The 22,706-nt window shown below is 43.3% G+C and overlaps 2 protein-coding genes across 3 annotated transcripts in view; one reads left to right on the top strand and one right to left on the bottom strand.

The window, feature by feature from the left end:
- Positions 1-6,041: 6,041 nt before the first annotated feature.
- On the bottom strand, positions 6,042-12,256 carry LOC111964326 (ubiquitin-conjugating enzyme E2 D2). 2 transcript variants are annotated; one of them, XM_023988192.2, is made up of 8 exons: positions 12,055-12,119; positions 8,757-8,807; positions 8,440-8,503; positions 8,110-8,141; positions 7,943-8,020; positions 7,628-7,733; positions 6,819-6,912; positions 6,042-6,725 (listed from the first exon to the last, which is right to left on the bottom strand). In XM_023988192.2, coding segments are annotated over exons 3-8 (357 nt in total). In that variant the 5' UTR covers positions 8,441-8,503; positions 8,757-8,807; positions 12,055-12,119; the 3' UTR covers positions 6,042-6,679. The 2 variants fall into 2 exon arrangements, with proteins under 2 accessions (XP_023843960.1, XP_023843959.1); XM_023988191.2 differs by lacking the exon at positions 8,757-8,807 and having other exon boundaries at positions 12,055-12,256.
- Positions 12,257-17,115: 4,859 nt separating this feature from the next.
- LOC111964297 (protein phosphatase 3 catalytic subunit alpha-like) overlaps positions 17,116-22,706 on the top strand; it is a 58,356-nt gene continuing 52,765 nt past the window's right edge. The window contains 1 exon segment of the mRNA XM_023988136.3: positions 17,116-17,393. Coding sequence (XP_023843904.1) covers positions 17,339-17,393 — 55 coding nt within the window. The 5' untranslated portion in view covers positions 17,116-17,338.

Genomic DNA, 22,706 nt, shown 5'->3' with positions numbered 1-22,706 from the left:
GTATTCGCCTTGTGACAAATAACTTTTGATTTGATATCATTCCAAAATCATGGACATTAATATGGAGTTGGTCCCTCCTTTGCTGCTATAACAGCCTCCACTCTTCTGGGAAGGCTTTCCACTAGATGCTGGAACATTGCTGCGGGTACTTGCTTCCATTCAGCCACAAGACCATTAGTGCGGTTCGGCACTGATGTTGAGGCGATTTGGCTTGGCTCACAGTCGGCGTTCCAATTTGGCCTTCCCCAAATTGTTGCCACAAAGTTGGAAGCAGAGATTCGTCCAGAATGACATTGTATGCTGTAGCGTTAAGATTTACATTCACTGCAACTAAGGGACCTAGCCCAAACCATGAAAAACAGCCCAAGATCATTATTCCTCCTCCACCAAACTTTACAGTTGGCACTATGTATTGGGGCAGGTAGCGTTTTGCTGGCATCCGCCAAATCCAGATTCATCCATTGGACTGCCAGATGGTGAAGCGTGATCCAACACTCCAGAGAACGCGTTTTCTCTACTCTAGAGTCCAATGGCGGGAAGCTTTACACCACTAGACATTTCCACTTCACAATAACAGCACTTTCACCAGGGGAGCTAAAGCAGGGCAAATATTTGATGAACTGACATGTTGGAAAGGTGGCATCTTATGACGGTGCCACATTGAAATTCACTGAGCTCTTCAGTAAGGCCATTCTACTGCCAATGTTTGTCTATGGAGATTGCATGGCTGTGTGCTCGATTGTATACACCTGTCAGCAACAGTGTGGCTGAAATAGCAGAATCCACTCATTTAAAGGGACGTCCACATACTATTTTATATACAGAGTAGCTGTAGCCTATTTATGCAAATGGTAAATTTTTTCGGGCTCCCGAGTTGCGCAGCAGTCTAAGGCTCTGCATCTCAGTGCAAGAGACGTCCCTACAGACCCTGGTTCGATTCCAGGCTGTATCACAACCGGACGTGATTGGGAGTCCCATAGGGCGGTGCCCAAATGGCCCAGCATCGTCTGGGTTAGGGTTTGGATGTGGTAGGAAGTCATTGTAAATAATAATTTGTTCTTAACTTACTTGCCTAGTTAAATAAAGGTTAAATAAAATAAAATAAAAAATCCAGGCATGGGCTATCACCTAATTCAGAAATGTGTTTAATGGCACCAAAATATGGCAATATGCGCTATTGCAATTGCCCTTCAGGAGCAAGGAGACTGATTTGCAAAAAAAACAACATAACTCATGGTCTTAATGGCAGAACAGATTATAAATTATATTGTAAATTTACATCTTATTGTCTTTCATTAACATGTTAATGTTCTAATTTATGACAATAACACGTTCAATTTTACATGTGACATGTCACTGATGGTTTCTGCTGGTTTACATTACACAGTGGTCAATGTAGCGTAATTAAGCGATGGGTTGTTTTTCACATTCGTTGCCGTGCGTGCGCGTAGGAGTGGCCACGCGGTGCTCAGTTGCAACTCGCTATGTTTTCGCCAATGACCGGTGCGCTCGGCTCCTCTTCTCGCTCAAACCAAGAGTCCACTCCACCTCTTTCGAATGTCCTGTCTGCTGGCAGGCGCCCAACCGAAGTGTGTGGAAATGACACCGCCAGGGCGGCAGAGATTTTCCTTCATTTCTCTCCTTCCCGATCGCAGACGGGCTGACATTGGCTAGAAAGTGGAGCAGCTCGTCAGGGACAATCAATGCGAATCGATCGAGCTGTGCGGTGGAGGCTCCGAGCTGGAAAATAACGCGGAAGCTCGAGAGAGGGAGAGAGAGGGGAGGGGTTGTTCTAACACTGGTACTCGCCAGCCAACCCTTCTCCCGCACACAAAACACCCTTACAAATATACACACACAGTGAATAGTAAACCTTTATCTGTCACCAAATGCAGCAAGGCTGCGTTTACTATAAAGTGTAAGCAGAGAAACTTCATGCGTAATGAGCAATGCATTTACGTGAATTGTGTTCACATCCTCAAAAAGAAATAACAAATAATGTAATTGGTCAAAGCTAATTGTAATTGACATCCCCATGACATTACCTATTAAAATTACCAACTTTATCATCAATGTTGAAGCATTGCATAATGTTTAAACATTGGAATTATTTGGACACCCAAGAACCATCCATTGACGCACCAAACATAGACTTAAGTAATGTGTTTGAAACCAAAGTGGAGTTGTTATTAAACCCCATTCAACTCATGTTAAATGTCTGAATCACTAATGAAGAGCATGCGACAGGTAGGCCTTAGCATTGGGATGACCACCTCATGTAGCCCTGTGAATCGCTTGGTTTTGGTTTCTCGTGACTACCTATCTCCCTGTTTTTTTAACTCAACATGCCATTTGTTGTAACCCAGCCAAGCGCGTATTCTCTCCGTATAGGTTGGTGTTTTGAGTGGGCTGTTGGTAGCAGTAGCACCTTTATAATTTATTTAAATACCATAGCAAAATGTGATAAAATGTCATCTGCATTCCATTGCTTTTGTTTGTTTGGATGATTATCTCTTATAACGACTTTTATTTGTTTGGTTTTAAGATTATTATTTTGTTTTTTACCTCTAGGATTCTGTTTATCGAGTGGCCGTGCAGGCAAGGGTTCCGTTCTAGGTAATTGCACAATGGTCGCATCCATTCCCCCACGACGTGCATAAATTGGACACGCATTGCTTCGTAATCCCTGGTGTCTAGCATGGCTCTGGCAATATGCCTGGTCTCACCCTATCTCATATTAAGCAGATGCCAAACCCCTCGTCATCATTTGCGCCTTTGGAAATTACTTTAATAATGCCAACCACCGGCCATACCGACTCCAAGCTCTGAGGCATGTGCATAGTGGTGTGGACCTAATGCAGGGACCATCAACTAGATTCTGGACGATTTGTTCTGAAGCAGATGGTGGGGGTACGATGACACATAATTACAAATAATTTGTAGAGTGAAAATTGACTGCAAGAAGCCCAAACAGATATGTTTGCCTAAAAAAAACAATTTCGAACCTTGCTTACATTGGTCTATGATCAAGGGTCTCTCTATTATGCGTGGCAATACTTGGGAACAGATTTCTTGAATTAAAATCATTTGGAGCTGATTTCCTGATGTTATTACAGTCATTTATGTTCAACAATGAAAATTCCACATAAAATTATTACATTGTTTTGCTCAGAAAACTTGGTAGCCAAATAAAACCACACGGGCAGCCAGTTGGGGAAGCCTGGTGTAGGGTATGCATGTAAAATAACAGCTCATTGGTGTTTGCACTGCAAGTGGTCCATATTTACCACGTTACCAAAAGGTGGTGATGTGACACTATTTTAACTCAAATCTTGCAATTGGTCACATAGGCCTACTAATTTCAAACTGATTGAAAGCACACAGACTACAGTCCTCACTTGAATTTGGTATCCTGAAGAGCACGGGGCTTTTCCTTTTACAATGCCCAGACTGACCACATTCCTGTCCGCTCTAGGCTTGTCTACATTCCTGCTCTTGACCCTCAGAAGTCAATCTTTCGCGCTCTCTCTCACACACACATTAGGCATCAAAGTTTTAAAAAATGTTTTTTTTTCACGTGGTGGGTGGTGAGTCAGAGAGAGAGGGGGGACATAAAGTGAGTGAGTGAGAGTCCATGGGTAGGAGGGAGCAGCAAGCTGTGACAGGAGACGTTCTGGTGGGCGCACTGAGCCCTGGGGCTGCAGCCACACTCAGCTCTTTGTTGTTTTCTCTCTGTGCGAAGCGAGGCAGAGTACTTTCCTGAGCCGGCCGGAGGATTAGTGTTACACGGCCTCCTCCAACTGCACACATGACCAGCGCCACAGGAGAGCCCCTAAAAACAACCTAAAAGTGGAGTGAGTGTAGGGAGAAAGAGAGATGAACGTCCGGTTTCTCAGACACTGAGGAATGTTGCAAGCTATGCAAGCTCTCCAAACAGTGCAGTCCCCCTTTCCCACTCCCCCTCTGACCTACCTAACCACACATCACCTCTATTGTTTTCCACATTTTACACCTCCTGTGTTAGTCAAGAGGCTCATCCCATTCATCTGGCTGGCCCATCTCTGTGGCTACCCCTGATCCACACCTCCCTTCCTCCCCTCTACGCTGCTCTCCTCCTCCTGGCTCATCAGTCCCCTCAGCATTGCCAAATTCAAGGACACAGACATTGGAGAAGGGTATTGGGCCCTGGAGTGAATTAAAAAAAACATGTTTGTAGGTGATATGGGTACATTTCTTCACCACAAAGTATAGGACGTAAACATGCAGTGGAATAGACTATACCTGAGCCTCATCGCTCCAAGCTGCTGGTGGTCAACACTGATGGGATGTTAAACAAGGATTTGCTGTTCAGGCAGCAACCAATCACATGCTCATTCTCTGCACCCGGAAGGTAATAGGCCACAAACTACCCATAATATGTTCATATAGGTTATAGGTCATATCTATATAATGACTGTTTGTGGTATCTAATAACATTTAACTTAATTTATACTTCCACAAATCCTGTAAATTCCATAGTGACTAGCTGATTGTGGCCCTCATGAATGGCACAAGCAGTTAGGTACATTATGAAAAATCAAACTAACATGTTTTCCAAACCCAATGATAGAGCCCCATCTAGTGGCACAAAAATATTGAAAAATCGAATTTGCTGCCCAAAATAATTTAGCGTCATGGTGAGGCAGGTGAATAGGTCCATGTATATTATGCTGATCTGGCCCAGCTTTGTTGTTGTAGTCTTGCTCACAAGTCAGAACAGTTGTTTCTGAAATATGACATAATGCCAACTATCAGAGCAGCGTAGCACTAATATATACGACTGGAAATCATACAGTCCCTGGTTCGAATTCAGGCTGCATCACATCTGGCCGTGATTGTGAGTCCCATAGGGCGGCACACAGTTGGCCCAGCGTTGTCCAGGGTAGGCCGTCATTGTAAATAAGAATTTGTTCTTAATTAACTGACTTGCCTAGTTAAATAAAGGTGTAAAAAAAAAAAAATTGGGATAGTGTAGTTGCAGGTTCTGTAACTGTTCTTCAAATAATGTAATAATGAATGAAATGAGTTGGCAGAAATAAGAACAGCAGCCAGGTGAAGTCTCAATGTAGAGTTCGCTGTAAAAGAGACATAGGTGAGACAAAGTGATATTATTATTATTCCAGCTGATTCATACCAAGTGTCCTTGTTGCTATCAAAACCTCAGCAATATATCTAACATAAATAGGACACACGCAAAACTAACTAATTGTGCAAAATACTCATCTCTTTTCAAAATGACAAAGCTTTCATATAAATTCCAAAAGCACGCATATTTGCGCATCAATGCCAAATAAAAACGGTGATAACCCATAACTTTAATAATCATGTTTATTACAGTATAATTAAGACACAAGCTCAATGAGCTCTCAGGTAATTAAATATACAGAAGTTTGTTTGTCTGGAACTCAAGTCCAGGGTTCTGATCCAGACAGGGAGTTGTTGGAACTTCAATGTCAACGATGGCAGCTCAAATATACAAAGTGTGATTACAGAATGAGGTCACTGTTCTATTTTATGAAAATACACCCCAATCAGACTGATTTCCTTCCCTTTAGCCCACTTGAGGTAAGACTTTAAGTCCATCATATTTGTCTAGTGCTAAAGTTACTTTTAGATTTAGATTTTAGAGCGTTGCCTTCGAACAACATGCTTTATTACTAATGCCAAATCGTTGTCCTTTCAGGCTGGACTTGAAACCAGAGAAAGAATGTAGATAAAAATAGAAGATCAAGCTAGATTAATACCATTTCAGTGTACCACCCAATTTAGCTGCCAAACTTTGATCCAAACTAACTTTGGCCATTTTAAAAATCAGACCATCACCCAGAAGACAAAGACTTGCCACAATTTAGAGAACTAAAATAAGTTGATGAAGGCGCAAAGGGCGATCTAAAAGGGTACTATCTTTTTCCTTTAGCAAAATAAACATCACAAGAGTATTTCATTTGACTAAGGTGAGGGAAAAGTTATTTTGGATGTAATATTCAGTAGATATATAGATATCAGTCTCATTACTTTATTGTCCCACGTCATACAGTGTGGAGGGTTCCATGGGTAACTACGATCTTAAATGATAGTGATTCACATTGTGGAGGGGCTATGAGGCAGGATCCTGGGCATCCCATTGCCAAACAGAGAAAGTCCCCTAGAGGTTTGCAGAACGATTGACAGATTGATGGCTATTTGTTATTATAGCCAAATAGAAGACAAACACATTCTCCAAGCCCCTTCTTTTCCTGCCCCTCCCATCCACTCACAGGACAGCTGGAAGCACAGAGGGAGAAAAACAACCAGAGAAACAAAGCACAGACATAAAATCCCTCAATCTTGGGAAAGCAAACCTTGGGTTCATAAAAATGATAAGGAATGCTTCCTGGAATCAAATAAGTGTGGTCCTACATGGGTCCTGGTGGACATCGTGGAGTATACAATTTGCTGTCTCAAATATGTACATCATGGCAACTGGACAGGTTGAAGGGGGTGAGGCAGGGGGAAGGAGGTCAAGTGCGTAGGGAGAGGGAGGGTGTGGCTCAAAGAAATCACTCCAAAGGAAACCAACAATACTTTTTTCCTCTTTTCATTCAAAGCTCCCCCAAGCCTTTGAATATAAAGGCAGATTTTCCACTGTAATACCTTGAGACTACATAGCATATTTCTGGGTCCATTCCCGGGCTATTCTGTTGTATCTGGAATGACAGGAGGATAAATAAATAAATAACTATCCTTGTAGCAGACAGGTTGTACAAAAAAAAATGGAATGTTGAAACTGTAAGACCTACTTTTCCCTGTCTGTCTTGTAGATGCGTGCGATCTCAGGCACTAGTGGATCGTCTGGGTTTGGGTCACAGAGAAGTGAGCAGATGGACAAGAGGACTGTAGGATGACCAACAACAAGAGAGTCAACACAGTTCTGACAAATTACTGTGACAATCAATGTAAATCTCTGACCTGTTAATGAGCATAGTTTGGGACATACACTTTATATACAAAAGTATGTGGACACCCCTTCAAATTAATAGAATCGGCTCTTTCAGCCACACCCGTTGCTGACAGGTGTATAAAATTGAGAACACAGACATGCAATCTCCATAGACAAACATTGTCACTAATTAAATTTGACAAACTGACTCATGCTTCACCATCTGACAGTCTGACGGACGAATCTGGGTACCTGCATCAATCATAGTGCTTCCAACTTTGTGGCAACAGTTTGGGGAAGACCCTTTCCTGTTTTCGCACGCCGATTGCGAGCCAGGCCTAATCGCCCAACATTGGTGACCGACCTCACTAATGCTCATGGCTGAATGGAAGCAAGTCCCCAGAAGCAATGTTCCAACATCTAGTGTAAAGCCATCCCAGAAGAATGGAGGCTGTTATAGCAGTAAAGGGGGGACCAACTCCATATTAATGCCCATGATTTTGGAATGAGATGTTCGACGAGCAGGTGTCCACATACTTTTGGTTATGTAGTGTACTTACCAGAATCTGCAGTTAAAAATTCTAAACCATACTGGTTTAAAATTAACCATAACAAGTTATCTAGGTCCCATATACAAAACATCAACCAAGAGCCCCATTCCGGGATTACCTTTGGAGATGGTGAGTGCTGGCGACCACTGCGACCTCAGGATGTCCAAGCAGATGCTGCCATTGCTGTTGATGTTTGGGTGATAGATTCTTGTGGTAAATGCAACCTTCAGAGGACACAAATGTATTGCATTTACAGCATCTCCTTTAGCTCACTGACGGGACAGAAATGGTTGTCGGTTACATCTCATGTACTGAAAACCAACCGTTGTGAATTATTATTTTCCATCAATGTAGGTCTAATTCATAGCTCCATTAAAATAAATCTGTCAACACTTTTCTAACGTATAGCTGAGTTCCAGGACACATCCCTTACCTTTGGTGGTTTGAAGGGATAGTCAGTGGGGAAGTGAATGGTCAAGAAGAACACACCACCCTGATACGGACTGTCATTCTGTAGAAAGCAAAATAGATGGTTACTATTACATGACCCAGAGCAAAAGCTGTGAACCACCAAACTACAGGACAAGAGGATATACTTACAGGTCCCATTATGGTAGCCTGCCAGTGAAACACTAGGTAAGAGAGGAGAAAACACTTTTAATACACTATAAGCACCTTTATAAAGTACATTATTTGAATTAGATCTTCGTGCCATGATGCAGAAGACCACTGATCATTCAACTTTATTGGCTTGTATCTACAGGCTACATTTCATTGCCAACAGTTTTCTTTTGGAGTCAAATCCTGTATTCTATGATAAACAAAGATATAATCCATCAAGAATATTGAATGAAATGGGTGGTAAGTGATGTGCTTTGGATGGTGAACGTGAACTGCGGGTGGTGGTGTTGTGTGGTTGAGGAGACTTACTGTCATCTCCAACAGGTCCTGCGGAGCACTGTGCTGGAGGGTCACGAGCCAAATCATTTAACTCCTAGGGACAAAGAAAAGAGCTTTAATTTCCTCAGAAAAGTATAATACTTTAACAATATGTATTGTTTCAGTAGTTCAGCCAAACTGCATACCATGTCTCTAATGCTGAATGTGGGCTGGAAGTAGTAGGCCTAAGCTTGTAGGCCTAGACTATGACAATATTAGTTTATTATTTCATTAATTAATAAGATGAGGTATCTTTGGCCATTCCATAGTGACTACATTGAAGATAACTCACGGTCCAATGACTGTACCTGCTAGCAGCAATTGTCCCGTGTCTGAAGATACATCCATAAAAATCGGTTCTGATTGGAGAAACGCCGTTTGCGTCGCCGGCCAGTGAAAAGAAAACGAAATCCCATTTAGATACCCTAAAATCAAAATCTAATATGGATCTCAATGTTTTGTTCTAGCTCCACACGCTAAGTAGTCGATTTGGTGGTGTGGGGGGCGGGGCTAATCATCTAAACTAGATTTAATAGTTCCTTGTTTACGATGCAAAAAGCCAATAATGGATGTCGCTTCAGACATAGGACAGATGCTGCTCAACCTGGTCTCAGAGAATTTCGTATTATTCCATACGTAAATCCGATACACTCCATTTAGTATGATATGTTACGTTTCGTATGGTATATATTAATTTGTGGATGTCCATCACCAATTTCAATAAGATATGTTATGAATTACAATTCATATAACATGTTACGAATTACAATTCATATAACATGTTACGAATTTGCTAAATGTATGGTATGTTACGAATTCTATCTAGCTGGCTAACTTTAGCTAGCTGGCTAACTGTAGCTAGGCTAGGGGTTAGGGTTAGGCGTTTGGTGTAAGGGTTATCTACAATGGTTAGCTAACACGCTAAGTAGTTGCAAAATAGCTCAAAATGTAGTAAGCCGTTAAAAAGTTTCTAATTAGAAAAAATGCTAAAGTTGTTCATGTTTAGATTTCAACTCGCAACCTTTGGGTTGCTAGATGTTCGCGTTACACGCCCCCCCATGCATCCGACCAACCACCTGTCTTATGTAACCATACCAAACAAAACTTACACTACATGACCAAAAGTATGTGAACACCTGCTCGTCGAACATCTCATTCCAAAATCATGGGCATTAATATGCAGTTGGTCCCCCCTTGCTGCTATTACAGCCTCCACTCTTCTGGGAAGATTTACACTAGATGTTGGAACATTGCTGGGTGGACTTGCTTCCTATTAGCCACAAGAGGATACGTGAGGTTGGGCACTGATGCTGTGAGATTAGGCCTGGCTCGCAGTTGGAGTTCCAATTCATCCCAAAGATATTTGATGGGGTTGAGGTCAGGGCTCTGTGCAGGCCAGGCAAGTTCTTCCACACCGATTTCGTCAAACCATTTCTGTATGGACCTTGATTTGTGCGCGGGGGCATTGTCATGCTGAAACAGGAAAGGGCCTTCCCCAAACTGTTGCAACAAGGTTGGATGCACAGAATGGTCTAGAATGTCATTGTATGCTGTAGCGTTAAGATTTCCCTTTACTGGCGCTAAGAGCCCAAACCATGAAAAACAGCCCCAGACCATTATTCCTCCTCCACCAAACTTTACAGTTGGCACTATGCATTGGGGCAGGTAGCGTTTTCCTGGCATCCGCCAAACCCAGATTAGTCCGTCGGACTGCTAGATGGTGAAGCGTGATTCATCACTCCAGTGAACGTGTTTCCACTGCTCCAGTCCAATTGCGGCGAGCTTTACACCACTCTAGCCGACACTTGGCATTGCGCATGGTGATCTTAGGCTTGTGTGCGGCTGCTCGGCCATGGAAACCCATTTCATGAATCTCCCGACAAACAGTTATTGTGCTGACGTTGCTTCCAGAGGCAGTTTGGAACTCGGTAGTGAGTGTTGCAACCGAGGACAGACAATTTTTACACTCTTCAGCACTCGGTGGTTCTGTTCTGTGAGCTTTTGTGGCCTATCACTTCGTGGCTGAGCCGTTGTTGCTCCTAGACATTTCCACTTCACAATAACAGCACTTACAGTTGACCGGAGCAGCTCGACTTGTTGGAAAGGTGGCATCCTATGACGGTGCCACGTTAAAAGTCACTGACCTCTTCAGTAAGGCCATTCTACTGCCAATGTTTGTCTTTTGAGATTGCATGTCTTTATGCTCGATTTTATACACCTGTCATCAATGGGTGTGGCTGAAATAGCCAAATCCACTCATTTGAAGGGGTGTCCACATACACTATATATACACAAGTATCATACCAATTTGAGTGTCTCTGATTTACTTTTACTATATTACATCTAGTCTATGAGACCAGGCTGTGCTGTTAGCAGGTACAGTCATTGGACCATGAGTTCTCGAATGTAGACGCTATGGAATGCCCTTAGATCTTGTCTTATTAATTAAATAATTAATCAGAGGTCTAATAGTGGGCTACGGCCTACATCATCTGACAACAAATCTTTCAAGATTAAACTAATGTCACTCAAGGTCTACCAACAACATTGTGGTCAGACCTGAGCGAGCATCGTTTCTGCAGCAAGTCAGTGAATTCTCCTAATTGAAACACAGGAATAGTACTTGATTCAGAATGATATTGATGGATATTTATTATATTTTCAGTTCAAATAAGTATAATTTAGCAATCTGTCAACATAAATCATTTTCATGGATCATTCATCAGGCAGTGTCAGATGAAAGCAGCAGAGCAAAATTTACTTTTGATACTGAAGACAATGTTTTAACAAAGTTTGCGCTTGCCGATTTGTAACTACCTTAGCTAACATTATGCCAAACGTGATTTGTCTTGGACTATAGTGAACGATGCCAGCTAATGTGCATCTGTTTACTACTACTACAGTAGGAAGTAGCGAAGTAGTACAGTAACGATACTAGCAAGGAACGCGGAATAACAGGCCTATGACGGACTGAGGACTTCCCCGAAACTAACGTCAGCTAACGTTACACTTGTCAAGTTATGATTAAAACTAGTCAGCCAAACTAGCGAGCTAACGTTAGTTAGTATATTGCCTACCTAACGTTAGCTACATACATTATCAGTAACTAGCTAGTTAGGAGGCTAGTAGTTAACGTTACCGTTAATTGCATTTTGTTTTATCTAACTACCGTGTTAATCTAGCTAACTGTTATCTAGCTACCAAGTTTAGCTAGTAGATAATAATTTCCAGTTAACTAGCTTGTTAGCAAGCTACCTTCACTAGTTATCGATGTTGTCATATGCCGCTAAACTGTGTGAGCTAACTTTACTTGGGCTACTAGCCCGCTAGCTAGCATTCAAAAGCAAATTAATCAGTGACCACAAGTAGCCATCACCAGCCATATTTAAATGTAGCTAATATATGGCTTTGGTAGCCACTGACCAGGCGGCAGACGACGAAAGTGGTATCAAATAGCTAAGCAATTTGGGCTAGCAAGCTTTTTTGCTGTAGCCTACCAGTAACTCGAAAGCGTGCCGAAAAAGAGAAGGCCAAAAGCGGCTAACGATGAACGTTAGATAGCCTGCTAGCTAGGTAGGTAGAAGCAAGCTAACGTTACTTCCTTACCTTATGAATTCTTTTCAGGGCCATTGCTGTGCTTGTGCGGCTGTCAATGTAACCTCGGTTTACTTATGTGAAACGACGATTTTACCGCTAGCTACGTTTTTAAATTGTTCTCCTACAATACACTGCAACGACTGGGTAGCGGAGTAGTCTAGCGAAACTGAAATACACTACGGCTCATACTAGCAGCTGAGAGCACTGGGCACCGCATCACTTCTCCGAAGAGCTGTGATGCATTGCAAACGTCCGCCCACGCCACATCCGCTGGAAGCCGTGAGACAGGTTAGAGCTATGCAACTGACATAATTTCTGACTCACATGGGAAGGCATCCAAATTGAAGCAAATCATAAAAAATCGTAGTTTCAGAGCAACCTATACTGTGTGGCCACAGTTTAGGCTGCACTGTGGTGTACCATAGCTGCATGTAATGAAAAGCGCCTTCGTAAATTCCTTCTGGCTATCTACTCTGATTTCAGAGCGTTCTCGTCTGAGTGTTCCAGACCGCAAAATAACTGATGAATTTACGAACGCTCAACACCTGTTGAATATGACCCGTGTCAGTAAACGTCGGCAAAAAAAAAAGCGTAATTACATTTTTGCCATAAGCACAGTTACAGTCACGCTCTGGGTAACATGAAAACAGTCTAACCAGCTCTGCTAGGGCGAGAAAAATGGTCAGTGAGGTGTTCTCCCATTGGTGTCTGGCAAGCTAGCCACCGTTAGCCAGTTAGCTTGGGCGCTTGACTGCCGTCGTGAGGTCAGAACGCTCGGACCAACCTTACTCCCTGGCCAGAGCGTCCAGTGTGCACTCTGAACGCTCCGAGAACGAAACGCTCTGAATTTACGAATGGACCATCTGACAACGCTCCGAATTTACGAACGCCCAGAGCACACTTTGAGCATTCTCTGGCACTCCAGAGTGAATTTACGAACGCACCCATAGTCAATTGTAACGTGTGTATGCAATAGACAGGTATTCAAGACACGGGTAGACCTCATGATTGCATTTACATTTTAGTAATTTAGCAGACGCTCTTATCCAGAGCGACTTACAGTTAGTGCATTCATCTTCAGACAGCTAGGTGGGACAACCACATATCACAGGCATAGAAAGTACATTTTTCCTCAATAAAGTAACTGTCAGTAGAGTCAGAGCTAGAAAGGGTCAAGTGCAAGTACTGGTTCAGGGTGGGGGGGTCGAGGTGAGTAGGCAGATTATTTAAGATACTGTTTGAAAAGGTAGGGTTTCAGGTGTTTTCGGATGATGAGCAGGGACTCTGCTATCCTAGCTTCATGGGGAAGCTGGTTCCACGCATCATAGGGTACCTGGCCGGCTAAAAAAGATTGATGGTAAATAGGAAAATAGTCTTGTGACAACACAGCTCCCTGTGTCTTTGAGTTGGCAGAACAAGTTGTTTGTCTTTTGTAACTGAAATGATAGAAATCACAGTGAATCTAATTAGCCTCAGGGAATGTGCAAACATTCAGCACCATGGACAGCGCTGTGATGTCCATAAACTGACTGGTCACTGGTTTCAGAACCACAGCTGCTGAACAGTGCTGAGCTCTGGCAGCTCATATAATGAGAAGATTCATTCAATGCACCTGTTGTGGGGCTGCAGTGGATACCTTCCATCTTACTGGCTCCTGACCCATTCTGCTATTTTGTGTTTGTTTTTTTAAAGCTGATCTTAACTTTTTTTGTGCAGAATATTTCTGCCAGCATTTCTTATGAGTGAGAACAGCTTCTGGACATCAGAACAGCGATCACTGACCTCGATTTGGATGAAGATTTCTACTTCAACGAGTTGTCAGCTGTGGATGGACTGGTCATTCCGAACCAGGCCCTATTCCCCGGGACACAAAAGAGGAAGAGATGGCGCAAGAGAGGCAAACAAGTGGCTCCCTGATGAGACTACATCAGAGAGTAAATAACCCGCCTCTACCCTCTGTTCCACTGGCAAACGTACAATCATTAGAGAACAAAATGGACAAGCTCCGTTTGAGACTGTCTTATCAAAGGGAACTGAAGAACACTAATCCAGACACTTACAAGAAATCCCGCTACGACCTGCGACGAGCCCATCAAACTCCTCAGTAAAAGGCACATGACAGCCCGCTAGTAGTTTGCCAAAAGGCACCTAAAAGACACTCAGATCATGAGAAACAAGATTCTCTGGTCTGATGAAACCAAGATTGAACACTTTGGCCTGAATGCCAAGTGTCACGTCTGGAGGAAACCTGGCACCATCCCTACGGTTAATCATGGTGGTGGCAGCATCATGCTATGGGAAAGTTTTTCAGCGGCAGGGACTGGAAGACTTGTCAGGATTGAGGGAAAGATGAACGGGGTAAAGTACAAAGAGATCCTTGATGAAAACCTGCTCCAGAGTGCTCAGGACCTCAGACTGGGGCAAAGGTACACCTTCCAACAGGACAACGACCCTAAGACATCTCAGAAGTGGTTTCGGGAAGAGTCTCTGAATGTCCTTGAGTGGCCCAGCCAGAGCCCGGACTTGAACCCAGTTGAACATCTCTGGAGAGACCTGAAAATAGCTGTGCAGCGACACTCCCCATCCAACCTGACAGAGCTTGAGAGGATCTGCAGAGAAGAATGGGAGACGCTCCACAAATACAGGTGTGCCAAGCTTGTAGTGTCATATCCAAGAAGACTCGAGGCTGTAATCACTGCCAAAGGTGCTTAAAGAGAGTACTAAGTAAAGGGTCTGAATAAGCATGTAAATGTAATTTTTCAGTTTTTAATTTTTCATTAATTTGCTAAAATCTTCCAAAACCTGTTTTTGCTTTGTCATTATGGGGTATTGTGTGTAGATTGATGAGGGGGGGGAATTATTTAATCCAATTTAGGATAAGGCTGGAAGGTGACAAAATGTGGAAAAAGTCAAAGGGTCTGAATAATTCCCGAATGCACTGTACATGTTTTAAGCAGAACACCATGGTCCCTGTGCCCGCCCATGGTCATGTCTGAGACCAACAGCATCAGCCCAGGCACCCTGGACACACTGAAAGTTGCATACTGCCCCAACAAATCCACAGATGACGCAATCTCTATTGCACTCCACACAGCCCTCTCCCACCTGGACAAGAGGAACACCTATGTGAGAATGCTGTTTATTGGCTATAGCTCAGTGTTCAATCCCGTAGTGCCCTCCAAGCTCATCACTAAGCTCAGGACCCTGGGACTGAACACCTCCCTCTGCAACTGGATCCTGGACTTCCTGATGGACCGCCCCCAAGTAGTTACGATAGGCAACAACATATCCGTCACGCTGACCCAACACGGGGGCTCTCAGGGGTGCTTGCTTGGTCCCCTCCTGTATTCCCTGTTCACACACGACAGTGTGGCAGCGCACGACTCCAATCCCATCATTAAGTTTGCTGACAACACAACAGCGGTTGGCCTGATCACCGATGACAATGAGACATCCTATAGGGAGGAGGTCATTGACCTGGCAGTATGGTGCCTGGACAACAACCTCTCCCTCAACGTCAGCAAGACAAAGGAGCTGATCGTGGACTACAGGAAACGGAGGGCCGAACATGCCCACATCCACATCGACGGAGCTGTAGTGGAGCGGGTCGAGAGCTTCAAGTTCCTCTGTGTCCACATCACTAAGGAATTATCATGGTCCACACACATCAACACAGTCGTGAAGAGGGCACGACAATGCCTCTTCCTCCTCAGGAGGCTGAAAAGATTATAAGGATCTGAGGGCCCATACCTAAAGTTATACAGCTGCACCATTGAGAGCATCTTGACTGGCTGCATCACCGCTTGGTATGGCAACTGCTTGGTATCTGCCCGCAAGGCGATACAGAGGGTAGTGCGTACGGCCCAGTACATCACTGGGGCTGAGCTCCCTGCCATACAGGACCTCTATACCGGGTGGTGTCAGAGGAAGGCCCTAACAATTGTCAAAGACTCCAGCCATCCAAGTCAGACTGTTCTCTCTGCTACTGCACGGCAAGCGGTACCGGTGCATCAAGTCTGGAACCAACAGGACCCTGAACAGCTTCTATCCCCAAGCCATAAGACTCCTAAATAGTTAGTCCGGATAGCTTTTAGTTAACTATTTAACTATCTGCATTGACCCTTTTTGCACTTACTATTTTGACTCATCATATACGCTGCTGCTACTGTATATTATCTATCATGTTGCCTAGTCACTTTATCCCTACCTATATGTACATATCTACCTCAATTACTTCGTACTGCTGCACATCGACTCTGTACTGGTACCCTGTGTATATAGCCAAGTTATCGTTACTCATTGTGTATTTATTCTCTTTTTTTCTCCCTGCATTGTTGGGAAGGGCCCTTTGTTGTTTATGAAGCATGTGAAACATAACATTTGATTTGATTTGTGGCTGTAAGAAAGTCTTCTTCTGTTAGACTGACATTTTTGGGATTGTTCACGTCCCCATTTCCCCTGATAGGCATACTGCTCCCAGATTCTTTGGTATCCAGCTACAAAGTTGTTGAGGCAGAACAGTTTGCCCCTGGCCATGTACAGACACCCATACACCCATACACACACACACACACACACACACACACACACACACACACACACCACACAACACACACACACACACACACAGCCATTTTGACTTGTCATCTGATATTTGAAAATATTGGAGAAATAACATCTCACACAAAAAGCAATGACTCAATGTTTTACCCGGAAGCTTCACTGATATAACCATAGTTAATACAGTGCGGACCTATGCGTCTCAGGCCGCACCCCATCAGCAAGTGCATCGAATATAAAATCATGGCGCGCGTGTTGTTGGGAAATCCCGGCTCTGCCTCCACCTGATGGCAGCATCAGGCAGACCCGTGAAACATTAGCGTGGGAGTTCCCTTCATTGCCAATGGTGCAGCGTGCAGTGAGGATCTCCTGAGCAGAGTCCCCCCACCCTCTTTCGCTCTCTCTCTCTCTCTCTCTCTCTTCTCTCTCTCTCTCTCTCTCTCTCTCTCTCTCTCTCTCCCTCTCACTACCGCCCCCTCCCAATTCGTTCCCTCCATCCTCCCCCACACGACTGCTTAGCAAAGCGCAGCAGCATCCTCAGCAGCATCCACCTTAACTGTGTAGCAGTAGTCATCCCCAGACCCCAGCGCAGGCAGTGATAAACTGAGGGACGCATCCAAGTGATGTGCCACTGCACCAACCGCATCTGCAACCGCGAAAACAAACCGAGAATAAAACAGTCACTTCTACAAGGAGGAATATAAACGCATTTGCCTTGAGACCGCAACTGCCCATGAAGATGTCTAACGTTGACATAGTCTTAAATGCCACCGATCGGGTAGTAAAAAGTGGATGCATTTTCATTATTATTTTAAAATGTATTTTATATAGGCTACAAAGGTATATGATATGAATTATTTACTGTATAAGATCTCGTAGGCTACAGAGTTGGTATTGCGTCCTGTGGATGTCCGATGTGTTAAATTATATAAAGAATGTTCTTTGCTCTAGACCTGTGATGTTGATAAACAGTGAAAGGCAGTGACTGTGTTTATGGCTATAGGCCTACTGTCTGTGTGGGGGATGGGATATTTTCTTAATAATCGTGTTCCGAGCAATATATTTTTTCACTGTCCCAATGTGATTGAATTCAGTCACGGACAGGCAGAAAAGGAGACTAAATGAGGCAGTTGCCGATGAAGTCTTTGCGGTTAAGGCAGTGATGCAGCAGGATTTCGCTGGCACTGTGATAGAGGGGCGCTTGGCGAATACCTGGATCTGCTCATGGGGGGGGGGGGGGGGGGGGTTGCAATCTATATTGGCATTTATGTAACAGTTTTCACTGTCAATGAGTAAACCATAGGCTGGCTATAGTGTGGCTTGGATCTTGAGTTTGAAACCACGCACTCATTTCGATTAGGCCTATATTCATATTTGTTCGGCACGCGTGCCAATACCGTCTGTCATTAATAGACTATTAGTCGAGATTTCATAAAAATATAGCCTACCACCAGTACATGTTATTACAGTGTAACTATGTGTTATTACAATTAACTACAATACTTGTTGCAGTGTAAATACATATTTAATTAGGCTAAACTGTAATAAGGATCCCTTAAAATGTAAGTGTTAACAAAATATAATATAATGTAGGCCTGTAGTAGTTTCTTTCAATAGGTCTAATGTCACTACAATAACCTTTTCTTCCGTCAAAAGTGTTGTGGTCTGCAATGAAATGAATGAAGGCTGTGCCACAAGTACATGAGTGTTGACTGAGCTTCAGGAAAACTTAACTGTCTTTGCAGTTTCATTCATGTTAAATGTCGTTTCATTATAAATGTTACCGCTTTCCAATATTGGAGTTGTTTATTTCTGATGCATTTTATTTACAATTCGAGTCCCAATTGCACACCAAACGCTATTGCAGTTGTCTGCAATCGCAGACGAGGTTTAATTTAATGTAAACCCGAGTTCGACGCTGCACCTATCCAGGCTCGGAGAGCAGCGCTGTGATATAAGATGCATTGTTTAAAAAAGATATATACTTTAGCACCTGATTGAAAATAGGCCGACAGGTTTACTCCTCGGTTTATCATAATGTGACCGGGTAGGAACCATGTATTTGGTCCGTGTTTCATAGGGGACTGTAATTAATGCAGAACACGTCAAAAGTATAAAAATATCACTGCTTGATATACCTACCAAGCCCTTGACGACTGTCACATACACGCTTGATAGGCCTACAACACCGGGATAATGGCCAGTCTTGGATGTTCCCTCGGTTTGCTCTCCTCATGCAGGATTGGTAGTATTTCGATATGTTCCAGAACTAGCGGGCTCTTCAAAGCGTCTACAGTAGTATTTAGTATTTTATTAGGATCCACATTAGCTGCTTTCAATAGCCGCTACTCTTCCTGGTATCCAAACAGGAACAAAATGACATCACAACTATAAAAACTGTCTACAACAATACATCACACAAGACATTGTGCACTATACATATTTTGCCTGCTCCACCATTATGAATGTACAATATAAAATGCCCAACTATGATGGGCAACATGATCTGATGATGATGGGACTATCCCCACCCACACTACAAGACACATCAAATGTAGCCTATGATCATTTTTCACATACTGTAGCAGGGTCAGGCCTAGTTCTATACCGTTTAATTTTGCTTACAGGTACAGTATATGAAAATCAATGGCCCATAAGACTGGTACAGGATACATCTACTTATGGGGTGAATATTCATAGGCTATGTCTTCTCGTAATGTATTCTTGTATATTATCTCACGTATTGTTGCTAAGTAACCATTTACCTTTAATACATCAATCATAATTTATTTGTTATTTATAGTCATTCTGGGGCTTTGCCAATGGGGGAATTGAATAAACTCTTTAGAAGCATAGCATATTTAAGTCATAATGAATTAGCAAATGAATGTGCTACAGGATAGTAAAGACTCTATTCAATCCACATCGCGGAAGTTCAGCTTTACAGTGTGATTGTAATCTAAAGCCAATGTTCTCGTATTAGCGGAGACAGCGTTTTACGGTAAACGCTGTGTTTATACCTCGCTCGGAAATCACCTTTACATTTCCATCTCATAATCTGTAATGCTTCAGCGACACAGATTTAATAGAGCCCTGAGTTAGAAAACATTGCAAATATGGATCCCTTATTTCTCAATTCCATTCTGATGGCATAGCTACATATTTACGAACAGGTGACAATACAGAGACAGCTTTACGTGTGGCTTTGTTGCATCCCAAAGAGGGAGTGTTTGCTGAGAGGAGGAGGAGGGGTTAACAGTGGAATGGGTTCACTCAAAGTTGACTAGTTGTTTGTAATACAGAACACAATTCTCTCAAAGAAACATCCCATCTTCTGTGGGCCAGTCTCATCATAAGGGAAGAGGGATTCGATGGATGAACCACGACAACTGTGTGTTTAATTTGAAGGGATTTCTACATAGAGAATCTATTCATGGCCACAGCAAGATCAATGGGAGGAGGAGGCTGTGCCGTCTCTGGTGGGACTGGTAAATGCAGCAATCGCGTTGCACTAGAAATTGATTAATCAATTGCAGCAATTCCTTCATGCTGCTCACACAAACATCTCGTTTGAGGTGGCTGAAGATTGCTGCATTGTGGCACTACTTAGTACTTGCTCAGAGATCCCAGTACCTTATACAGCTGTGGCAAATATGTAAAGGGTGCCATCACAAATGTGTCCATCTAAACATATACCCTGGCAGCTGGAGGGCGGGGCACTGCTATGTGACTACTGTACTTTATCTGTATTGTTGTGTTCTACAGGGCTCATCTGAAAAAGACACCATCGTCTCAGCTTTGACTCCTTGTCAAGATAAAGGTTAAATAAATAAAAACATTTGGATATTTACACTGGTCGTTCTTTTGGGTTTGGAGTGCATCACTATTGGCTTCTCTATACCAACATACTATAGATTCTTAAAATAATCCAGATCAAAGCTGTGAGAGGGATGCCACTGTGGCAGGTGCATGTGCTCCTATTTCTCATTGAGTTAGATTGTAACAGTGTGGGTGCATGGCACACGCAATGGGGACCTGCTGGAGCAGCATTGGTGGCAGAGTGGCTCCTCCACATCACAATAGGATTCTGCTCAACTCCTAAACCTCTTTCATTCCTGCTGAGAAACTGCTCAGAAATAGGGTTGGACCCCTCCCAGTTGATGTATAATTGACGAATTGTATCGTGTACAAAGATAGCTACATCAATAAATAACTGCATATCCAATCCCAGTGATGTTGCAAGCGGAAATTGCATCATCAGATCCAATTTAACACACTACTTTCCTGCAGCACAGCTCAGCAGATAGCTACACACACTGCCCTGTAAATGACTCATCTGTTTGTAAGTGTTTGTTTTCCTGTTTGATGTTACTCAGCGCTTATTTTTGCAATGTCACACTTACTTGTATGTTCTCTTACAGAATGAGGTGGTAAGATGTTAACCTTTTCACGCTTCACAGATGTCATCACACGATTTTCCTCCCCTACTCAGCAATAGATTCTGTCATATGTCCACTTGCTACACTCTTAGAAAAAAGGTTTCCAAAAGGGTTCTTCGGTTGACCCCATAGGATAACCCGTTTTGGGTCCAGGTAGAACCCTCTGTGGAAAGAGTTCTACCTGGAACCCAAAAGGGTTCTACCTTGAACCAAAAAAGGTTCTTCAAAGGGTTCTCCTATTGAGACAGTCGAAGAACCCTTTTAGGTTCTAGATAGCACCTTTTTTTCTAAGAGTGTACAATTCCAAGACAAGTATGGTCTCAGAATTGTAGTGTGCCTTGACCTCACTCTTCAGCACTGTGATATCTCCCATGATTGGCCCACACAGGAAATGGAACGGATGGGGAAGAGGGTTCTTTGAAAAAGCTGTCCTAGGGGCTGTTCCTCTCTGCCACACAGCTGGACCACTGGACCTATTCTGTGTTGGAAGGTGGGATCATGTGATTTGGAGTCTTGGTAGAGGAATGCTGATGTTAGTGATGTCTATGAGTAGGGTTGTTGTGACCATGCAGGCAAGGGACTGGTTATTGGAGGAGACAGTGTCAGCTACTTGGCCTGGTCCCATGTCTGGGCCTTTCTGGGGAATGTGAACAGGCTCCAAGAGGCCTACTTTCTCTTAGAGTGATTCTAGGACATTATCTGTGTTAGTTCTGGTGGGGCACTGTGGATCCTGTGGATCAAATGCCTTTTGTCTGACAGAGGGGACCCTCACAATACCAGATTTATTTTCAGAACAAAACCGAGACAATCATGGAAAGAGCTGACCGATCAGTAAAGGCACTGGTGGATTTAGAGAGTCAGTCAGCACATGGCGAATCTCTTTTCCGAAATATGAATATGAAATATAGCTCTGTTTTTGTCTCCCAAAGATAATGCTGGAGAGAGATAATTCTGGAATGGTGACCATCCTTTGTACCTCCATATTTACAGTAAACATTCAGCTGTTTCTGATCCATTTCTCGACCCACAATTGGATTTCTGACATTCACTGTGAAATGCAGCTTCGTTGTGTGGTTGTGTTCTCACTGGTTGTGAACGTAGTGGATAGGTGTCTATGTTGACGGAAATGTGTCACTCTTTGTTTATTGTAGAAGTGTTGATATGTTTGTTGACGGGTCCTATTCTCATTGTGTGTAACTATATTAGAGGGTGTGTGTGTGGATATGTTTGGGATCGGAGGTGTGTAGGTCTGTTTTTATTGTGTGTTTGTTTTTGAAAATAAGTTACACAGTGGCTCATTGGCCAGACAGCGTAGAGTCCACCCCCTGAGATGGCCAATTGCGCCAGAGAGCATAAAGCCCACCCCCCTGAGATGGCTCATTGGCCAGAGAGCGTAAAGCCCATCCCCCTGAGATGGCTCATTGGCCAGAGAGTGTAAAGCCCATCCCCCTGAGATGGCTCATTGGCCAGAGAGCGTAAAGCCCATCCCCCTGAGATGTCCAAATCAAATCAAAATCAAATCTATTGGTCACATACATGTGTTCAGCAGATGTTATTGTGGGTGAAGTGAAATGCTTGTGCTTCTATCTCTGACAGTGCAGTAATATCTAACAAGTAATATCTAACAGTTTCACAACCTATACCCAAAATACACATACATCT

The sequence above is a fragment of the Salvelinus sp. IW2-2015 genome, linkage group LG5, assembly GCF_002910315.2.
Source record: "Salvelinus sp. IW2-2015 linkage group LG5, ASM291031v2, whole genome shotgun sequence".
NCBI classification, from domain to species: domain Eukaryota; kingdom Metazoa; phylum Chordata; class Actinopteri; order Salmoniformes; family Salmonidae; genus Salvelinus; species Salvelinus sp. IW2-2015.
This window is presented reverse-complemented; position numbering and strand designations above follow the sequence as displayed.

Excerpts from the sequence above, each read along its gene's own strand:
- LOC111964326 (XM_023988191.2), bottom strand. The coding sequence starts at position 12,078 with ATGGCCCTGAAAAGAATTCATAAG. Across the intron at positions 7,734-7,942 it reads ATCCCTTCAAACCACCAAAG|GTTGCATTTACCACAAGAAT; the intron begins GTAAGGGATGTG and ends TGTCCTCTGAAG. Across the intron at positions 6,726-6,818 it reads TACAAGACAGACAGGGAAAA|ATACAACAGAATAGCCCGGG; the intron begins GTAGGTCTTACA and ends CTGTCATTCCAG.